At 47.3% G+C, this 9,130-nt stretch overlaps 1 protein-coding gene across 2 annotated transcripts; it reads left to right on the forward strand.

Annotated features, from left to right (window-relative positions):
• The first annotated feature begins 4,423 nt into the window (after nt 1–4,423).
• On the forward strand, nt 4,424–8,775 carry PSMG3 (proteasome assembly chaperone 3). Of its 2 annotated transcripts, none has more exons than XM_065411895.1 (3): nt 4,424–4,516; nt 6,155–6,387; nt 8,232–8,775. In XM_065411895.1, exons 2-3 carry the CDS (start codon nt 6,172–6,174, stop codon nt 8,382–8,384), a joined length of 369 nt encoding a protein of 122 aa, XP_065267967.1. In that variant the 5' UTR covers nt 4,424–4,516; nt 6,155–6,171; the 3' UTR covers nt 8,385–8,775. The 2 variants fall into 2 exon arrangements, with proteins under 2 accessions (XP_065267967.1, XP_065267968.1); XM_065411896.1 differs by lacking the exon at nt 4,424–4,516 and adding an exon at nt 4,875–4,961.
• The last annotated feature ends 355 nt before the right edge of the window (nt 8,776–9,130 follow it).

Genomic DNA, 9,130 nt, shown 5'->3' on the forward strand with positions numbered 1-9,130 from the left:
ACCACTTCATATAAATAGAGAGATGATCATCAAGGGCTCCGAGGCACTACAGTAATACAAACAATAAATAATAATCAAAAGCAGCCCTCTTCCAATCTAAAAGCACACAGACGCTTAATTGTTTTTAAAAGAATTATCCTGAGAAGAAATGATTCAGATAAATAATAACAAATATGTAAAACTGCAATATGGTGGGCAGCTTTCCCTGGGGGAGTATGGGGCAGCAGTCTCACCAATTCTCTGCAGTCTCTGAGACAGTGGTTCATATTTCTTGAGTAATTAGAGCAGGAAACTGGGAGGAGGGAAGGACTCCTGGATTCTATCTTAGCCTCTGTAAATGACTTATGTGAATTGCTGAATGTCTCTGTGCTTTGGTTTCCCTCTCTGTACAATGGGGGTACTAATTTCCTGCCTCATAGGGTGCTTCTGAAGGCTAATTCACTAATGTTCATGAAGTGGTTGGAAATTTTTGGATGAAAAGTGATATACAAATGCAAAGTATTATCTGTGGAGACAAGTATCCCTGTCAGCACCAAAGCTATCCAAGTACAGGCAGAATGAGAGGCAAAGAGCCAGAGAAAGCTCACAATTGTCTCCCAACACTCGCTTGGTGTATGTTATGTCTCCTGTAGTGGCTGGCTCACATCAAGTATAAGAGCCTGCTACTTACTGACAGGTACTTCTTTAGGATACACGACAAGGGATTATGGGGTTTTGGTGCTGAAGATGCAAGGTTCAAACACCTGCTGGTGTCTGCCAGTATGTGGTCACAGGTTGTTATACTCGGAGACTTTCCACAGGCCCTTGACAGGGTGGCATTAGCATTTGATTCAAGGGGTAAATGTTTCCCTACTTCCTAAAGTCATGCTTGTCCCTCAGGTGCAGGTCGGAGTGGTTTCCCTATGACCTGAGATCAAATGGATCCCCCTGTCCTCCAGTCATTTACAAAGGAGACCGGAGAGGTTAGCAGGGACACAGCAAAAAAAGGATGCCAGGAAGGATCTGGCCCTTTATTTTCATAAGATGAAATTCTCCTCCAAGGAAGGTATAGTGGAAATAAACTTCATTCTTGAGGTGGCAGAGGGATTTATTGACAGCATCTGCCATTATCTCAGTCACACAGGCAACCCCTTGAATGCTTGTAGTAAACAGGAGAGAAATGTCGGTTCTTCACAGGGCTGGAAAACAGGAGATTTGCCAGATGATAAGGTATCAAGACTCCCCCTTCTGTGTATCAAGCAAAGGCAGCAACTTTAGTCTGTTCGGAGCCTTTCCATGGAACTCTGTTGCCCTCTAGAGTTCTATTAAGGCACTCTCAACGTTATGACTAACAGTTAACTTCATTTAAAGTTTCATTTCAACTTTTCATACAAAAACACTTCAGAACACTGGGCCTTTAAAAAGAAGATGATTGGACAGATTATCTGAAATTCAGAATTCTTGTTGCCAAGATTGGTGTGTGTGGTGGGAGGGCAGGATGTGAGGGGGGAAATTGAAATAAAGGTTTGGGGACATTTATTTTAGCATTATATATAGCTTTATATAATTAATAGTATTACATACAGCATTGCTGAAGGTTGCACTGGGTATTCTTTAAGAAATCCTAATTTTTAGGGATGTGTATCTGGGCCAAAAATGTTATTCCGGGCTTAGCAAAGGTCAAGAATTTGGGGAAAACAAAAAAACTGAAGTTTTAAAGATATTTATTATATATATATTACATTTTTAGTATTTCTTTTTTTGAACTGTCAAACAGATGTCTGTTTTCTATCACGAAATCTGTGTGCGGTAGCTGTCAATCAGTAATACCCCACTCTTATATAGTGCTTTTCATCAGTAGATCTCAAAGCCCTTTACAAAGGAGATTAAATCATATACCCATTTTACAGATGGGGAAACTGAGGCACGGAGTGCTGATGTAAGTTGCCCAAGGTCACCTGTTGGGCCTGGGAATAGAACCAGTCCAGGGCTCTACCCATTAGACCACACTGCCACTTTAGACAAGCTACTTTAAATTACATTTTTGATTAAAAAATGAATTAGGGCATACGAAGAACGTGGAACTGCTGAAAAGGATGTACAGTAACTGTTTGCATTACAAGATCATACACTGAGACCTGTAGGCACTAGAATAATGCAAATAATACATAATTATAACATCAGCCATGCTGCCTACCATGACAAGCCAAAAGGCAGGATTTACCCAATTTGTGGCCTGATCCCACACTCTGCCCAGCATCCTATATCTGAAAACATTCCCAAAGAGTTCAATGGCCAAAAGAGAGACCCTGCCATCTAGAATGATCCCAATGACTCATTCAAATCTACAGGATTACAATGTACTCGGCCAAGGATGCAAACACTATGAAGCATTGGACTTATAACCAAGAAGAGTCCCTTCCACTCAAATATGACAGGCCTGGTTTTGAGTTCCTTCTTGTTTGCCAGTTTCAGTCAGGCCTTTAACATTTTGGGTACCAACATGCTGAGAGAAGCGCCGGGGATGCTCAGAACCACATATGGAAACAGGGAACCAAGCCATTTCTGAACTGCTATTCTCTGCTTTGGGGCTAAGATTCACCTTATCCCAACCTCCATCTCTCCACACAGACCTTCACATTCTGGTCACAGATGGGAAGCTGGGATTCTTTGGAGAGAGCGGGTGACTTTTCTGCAGCATGAATTTTGCTCTAGCTGGTGAATAGATGGAAACATCCCAAGAGAACAATTAAAGAATTTAAAACATGCAGACGGTAGCTCAAAAGGAAGTCAAGGCCATTTCAGAATGTCCTTGGAGTTTATACAGTCGATGCCTTAGAGATGTTTAAATGACTAGGAACATCAGCATTTCAACAGTTGGGTCAAGGCGGCTACCAAAACTGGCTTGCCAGGGTGGAAAGCAGGCTCTGAGGGCCCCCAATGCACTCCCAGAGGGAACGCTTTCAATTTAAAAAATTTATTAAGATGATGTTTAAAAAAAAAGTGAATGGTACAGAGTTTAAGCACAGTAGTTTCTGGTTATCAGGGAATAACATACAGATTATCGAGGGGTGCGAAGTTCGGTTTAAGATCGGGTGTTGTAAGGAATACATAATCTGCAATATCCCCATTGGGGGTAAAAGGTTGATGGGTCAAAGTACAGACATTGAGATATGAGGGTATGATATTCATATAATGGCTATGTTCAGGTGTGGAGTATAATGAGTGGATATGATGAGGAGGATGGATTGACCCTCATTCGGTGAGATTTAATGTTCAGGGAGTTTATGGTTCCAGTTCACATGATCCAACGGAGAAAGTCTCTTGGTCCCTTTCTCGTAGTTGAAGAATGATGTTACTAAACCTGGAGAAAGTGCTGTGCCTATATTCAGAGGGATTGAATCTGTTAGCTCAGAGACCTCTTCCTTCTCACCACCCTCCCTCATAGGCACTGGGCAAGGCGAGCCAGAGATGGGGCTATGGCTGTCAGGTTAGCTGGGGTTCCTCCCCATTTGCCTTGGGGTATGATGAGTGTCCATAATGGTCTGTAGGACTGTGGGAAGTAAGGAGTGGGCTGGTTGAAAGGGGGACTACCTAGTTCTGTAGGGCAGGGGTGTGGAAGGGTCTCCCCTGCTCAGTGAGGCCATGGGGAATGGGGTGAGCAGGGTTCTGGAGGACCGTCCCTGTGTATGGGGCTGGTGGGACCTGGAGGAAGTGCGGTGTGCAGGGGACTCCTACTCTGTGGGGACAGCGGGTGTGTGGGGAGCAGCGTGCGGAGGGGACTTCCCTGCTCTGCGAGGCTGGGAGGGATAAGTGAGGGGGCTAGGGTGAGCTGGGTGTATGGACATCTTCCCCGCTCTGTGTAGCTGGGGAGAGATGGGATTGGGAAGTACAGGGCCAGGATGGGAGTGAGGGGCACTCTCTGCTTATTGGGGCCAGGATGCTGGGGAGACCGGAGAGGATGGGGGGCTCCCTGCTCGGATGGAGCCTGGATGCAGGAGGGGCTCCCCGTTTGGTGGGGTCGGAGAGATGCGGGGGGACTCCCATCTCGGTGGGGCTGGAGAGGCGCCGGGGAGGGTACGGGGGGGAGCTGCCCGCTCGGAGGGGGCCGCATAGGGTGACCAGATGTCCCGATTTTATAGGGACAGTCCCGATTTTTGGGTGTTTTTCTTATATAGGCTCCTATTACCCCACACCCCCGTCCCGATTTTTCACATTTGCTCTCTGGTCACCCTAGGGCCGCATGGGGTGCGGGGGAGGCTCCCCGCTCCGTGGGACCGCATGGGGTGTGGGGGAGGCTCCCCGCTCGGAGGGGCCCGGATGCAGGGGGGGCTCCCCGCTCCGTGGGGCCGCACGGGGGAGGCTCCCCGCTCGGAGGGGCCTGGGGTGGGCCCGGGGTGACGCCCAGGCCGGGGCGGGCTCAGAGTGACTCAGCGGCGGCGCCCAGTGCGGAGAGCGGGCTCGGCTGGACCAGCGGCGGCCGATGACCGAGGGAGCCGCCGGGCAGGAGAGGGGAGGACGCGGCGGAACTGCCAGGGTGAGGCCGGTGCGGGCTAGGCCCTGGTCTCGGTCGCCGCCTTCTCCCGGGCGGGCCCCGGGCTGGTCTCGCCTCCCAGGCGGGCCCGGCCCAGGCCCCTACTATGGCGCCCGGTTTCCTGGGCCTGGAGGCGGGGCGAGAGCTGGAGCTGGTTGGGCCCATGGCGGGCGCGACCCTGCCCAGGGTTCCACGGCCAGGCCTCGGGGCAGGATCTTGGTGTGACTCTGACTCTGCCCTGAGTCTGGGGGTGGGATCACGGTGTGAGCCTGCGCCTGGCTCCAGGGTCTAGTCGGGGGTTGGGATCGGGGTGTGATCCCGACCCAGCCTCGGTCGGTCGGTCGGTCGGTCCGCGGGGGGGGATGGGTGTTAGGAGGACAGAGGAGACACTGGGCGAATGGTGGCTCTGAGTGATCAGCCCAAGTCTTCCCCCGGGATTTCGGTCAAGGTAAAACGGATGCAGAATGGGAATCACTGGCCCGGGAACGCCAGGCTCCAAAGAAGGGGTGTCCTTAAGCACAAGCCGGGTGGTTCTACTAGCCCCGTTTTATCCCAATCCTCAACATTTGGGTAGGGAAGTTTGGCAAAATGGTTCTGGATTTGGCCCATCTTGAGAGCAGGGGTGTAGACACTTAGCCCACGCACTTAACATTCAGGACCCCCCCGCCCCCCAGCTCTGCTCTGGCCCCACCGCTTGCCCCACTCCGCCCACCTGCCCTACACTCCTGTCAAGGTTGGGGCACGGGTCTTGCTCCACTCTGCCTGCCTGGCACTCCTGCCGGGGCTGGGTAGAACGGGGAAAGCCCTGGTGTTCCCATCCCGCTCCCTGGCAAGAGCGTCGGATGGGCAGAGTGGATGGGGGCACGGGAGCACCCATTTTTCCGGGGGCCTGGGTTGGCCCAGTGGCTAATCCGCCAATGGGAGGAGGGCAAACGAGCGGGCGTCCGGCAGCGGTAGAAGAGATCTTCAAAAAAGGTAGGCCCACTGCCTGGGGGAGCCAGGCCTGGCAGTGGGACCTGGAAGGGAGCCGGGAGCTGTGCGCGCTGGAGAGCGGAGCTGGGTGTGTCCCCGGGGAGCCCCTGGCCAAAGGTCCATCCATCACCCAGCTGCAGGGGGTGAGGGAAGGTGGGCCCCCATCCCTCATGCCCTCCCTGTCCCCCTCTCTCCCATAATTGCCCTCCCCACCCGAAATCGGGGCCCACCCAAATATCGCATGCTGGCTACACCACTGCTTGAGAGAAACCATGCTCTAGTGGGGACCAGGAACCAGGAGACCTCGCTCTGGGAGTCAGGACCCAAGCCTAATAGGACTATATGATCTGCTGTATGTGACACAAAAACAGTTGTAATCAGTGTCAAACTATGAATGGCATAAAAACCTATAAATAGCAACTTGTATGTGTAGCCTAAGTGTAGCTCTCTAATGATGGGCAGTTAAAATTCACTTCTGAGTCAGATACACCCAGGCTTCAGATGTTCCTGATTATTTATATACAGCTGCACCTGTTGCTTACATCTCTGGGCATATTTATATCATTAAAACAACTTAACAGGTATTTTAAATTTAATGAAAATATTAAGCCTTTTTATGGCCCTTAGTTACTGTTTTTATATCTAATACTAATATATTATTTTACTCAGCAATTAAGACCTCTGCCATGGCAGCAAAACCTATTGTGACTTCGAAGCAGAGAGAGGAGGTGGTGAGGGGTGTCCCAACAGAGGTGGTGTGCACGGCCTTCTCCAACTCCATTCTTGTGGTGGTGACGCAGTATGGGAAGATGGGAACGCTTGTCTCTGTGGACCCCAGCACAATAGCCAATGACATCAGCAAACCTTCACTCACCACAAAAGTGCTGCTGGGCACAGATGAGGTACAAAGCAGAGCATGTGGTCCTGAAGATTGAAGGGGAATTCAAAATTCGAGCCCGCTGAGGCTGCTAAGCAGCTGATGTGTAGTTGTGCAGTGGTAAGATTAAAGAATCCTGTACTAGGAGAGGAGTGGTTCATCAATAAAGCTTGGGCATTCAACTGGCATTTAACATAACAAATGTCTAATTGAATCTACACTGAAGGCATATATGGGATCTGTCACTTCATACCTGGTTATTCTTATGGTGCTTTGCAGCTCCCATTGACTTCAGTGGTGCAGGAGCAAGTGTAATGGCCTTCACTAACCTTTCTCAGGTGCTTGTCCCAGTCAGTTTTCCCATCCCACCACTTCTTTTTCTCCAAACCTTTGCCTCTCCCATAATCGACTTCAGCTTCCCACCCACCCCCCAGCTGTGCTTGCCACCAGTTGCCCTAGATAAGTCAGGTTTCAGAGTAGCAGCCGTGTTAGTCTGTATCCGCAAAAAGAACAGGAGTACTTGTGGCACCTTAGAGACTAACAAATTTATTAGAGCATAAGCTTTCGTTGTAGCCCACAAAAGCTTATGCTCTAATAAATTTGTTAGTCTCTAAGGTGCCACAAGTACTCCTGTTCTTTTTGCGGATACAGACTAACACGGCTGCTACTCTGAAACCTGTCATTATGCAAGGCACTGCATTTAGCCGTATGGAGTGGAAATCCATCAACTTCATGAAAAAACTCGTACGAGAAGTGGGTTGTAGCCCACGAAAGCTTATGCTCTAATAAATTTGTTAGTCTCTAAGGTGCCACAAGTACTCCTGTTCTTTTTGCTAGATAAGTCAGTTATGCAATTCATTTTGGCTTAAAATGAGTTCTCATTGACTATTTTACAGAAACAAGAGAAAACAATAATATATTTTGGAAAACATCAATTAGACAGGCACTAAATATAAAGTTACAGAATACTGCAAGATTACCTGGTTTTACAGTGCAGTTAGAACTGTCGTGTGTTGCTTGCTAACCCCAAACAGGAAAAAACAAAAACAAAAAAACCTCAGCAATGTGACAGGTTCCTGATCCTCTTAGCAGCTCATCTTTATGTAGTTCTCACCCTTCAATAATAGGCTTTCTTTCCTACATGTGGGATGTGTCGTGTCTGCCTGTAGACAGGATGGTTACAGCCTTGGTGTGATTTGCACTTGTCAAAATGGAGCAGAAGAGCATATTCAGTTTCTGATATTACCTTTTGTTAATTAGTGGCTCTTCCTGTTACATATGGGAGAAATCATTTCCCCGAGTCTTGCATGTATGTCCATTATCTGCTCCTTTGTATTGTATGTTAATTAATTAATCTAAACAACCTTGAGGAAAACTTTGATTAACATGAGAACGAAGTACTTCCTGTCTAGCCTTTCCTGGTGATGCATGCTGCCAAAACCCACAAACCAGTGTTGAAACAAAACCAAACAAAAATAAACTTCAGATAAATATATGTAGCAAGATGGTTGTAAGTAAAATCTGGACAAATTGGGCATACTTGTTAGAGAAACCCCAATTAAAGGGAATTATATCCCTTTTCTCCTGCTAATACCCTTAGCCTCACCTTTTTTTTTTAAAGTCTACATTATTCTATCAAAATCACTATGTGGCTTTAACCAAGGGCTAAAATACCATTTCAAAGTCTGTGGTGAATGTAAAGACCTGGCTGTCTTTACATTTACATGTCAGCAAATCCAGTTTCAGTCCAGTATAGATAAATCCTTAATATGCTTAGTAAAAAGATACTCCAGGAGCATTCCATTAGTAGTGAATGAATAGGGTGGGAAGATTCTCTGAACTGAAGGACTGTGTTTTTTTGCTTTTCAGCCCCTCATCCATGTTTGTGCTAAAAACCTGGTGACATTTGTGTCTCAGGAAGCTGGGAACAAACCTGTTCTCCTGGCTATAGCTTTGAAGGACAAGAGCATGGAAGGAATAAAAGCGCTGCAGGAGTTGATCCGAAGTTGCCAAGTGTGGTGAAGCTGTGCTGTCTGGATGCAAGGAAGGGATCCTGGGTCAGTGACCTACCACTGTTTATTTAAAAGGACAAAACATGCTTTTATGCTGGTTTTGGATCCTGTTGAAGATTTCATGAATTTTCTCTACCATGTAGAACTTTGGGAGATTTTGCTGTTGTTGTTGGGTTTGGAGCCCATGCAGTTAAGCAGTGAAGTTAGAACATTTTTTCTCAATACAAAATGAAATTTCATTTCCATCACATTGGGTGGGGGATGTATATTTGGAAAACTGCCCGTGGCTTTGCAGCAGTGTCCAGAGAAGTGAATGGCTTCAAGCAACGTAACAATGAAACGCTGTGCTGCAAAGTGTAAAATGTGATGTAGAATGAATAAAAATACACATTGGCAAATGCTTAATGTTACCTGTTTATTCCCCATGATGATCAGTTTAAATTAAATATTTGGAGTCAGAATAAAGTCAGTGGTAATTGTATGCAGTTTAAAATAGGGATAAATTTTGACACTTGACTAGGGTCCCTGGGAAAGAGTTGTAAGTGTTGACAGTGTGAGTGAGTTAATACCATGGTGGGGTACCCTGTCTTCTGCCACTAAAGAGAAACCATCAACTTGAAAATTATACTTGTTTGAAATAAAGTACCCACTGTAGTGACGGGTAACACTTAACATCGCTGTCGCTGAAAGAAATTATCAAACCAAAATATTAGTCTCTTTTTTTCAGTTTGTTTATTTTGTGATGATGAGCTTCAC

Source organism: Emys orbicularis, chromosome 10 (assembly GCF_028017835.1).
Source record: "Emys orbicularis isolate rEmyOrb1 chromosome 10, rEmyOrb1.hap1, whole genome shotgun sequence".
Classification (NCBI taxonomy): Eukaryota; Metazoa; Chordata; order Testudines; family Emydidae; genus Emys; species Emys orbicularis.

Excerpts from the sequence above, each read along its gene's own strand:
- PSMG3 (XM_065411895.1), top strand. The coding sequence starts at position 6,172 with ATGGCAGCAAAACCTATTGTGACTTCGAAGCAGAGAGAGGAGGTGGTG. Across the intron at positions 6,388-8,231 it reads TGCTGCTGGGCACAGATGAG|CCCCTCATCCATGTTTGTGC; the intron begins GTACAAAGCAGA and ends TTTGCTTTTCAG.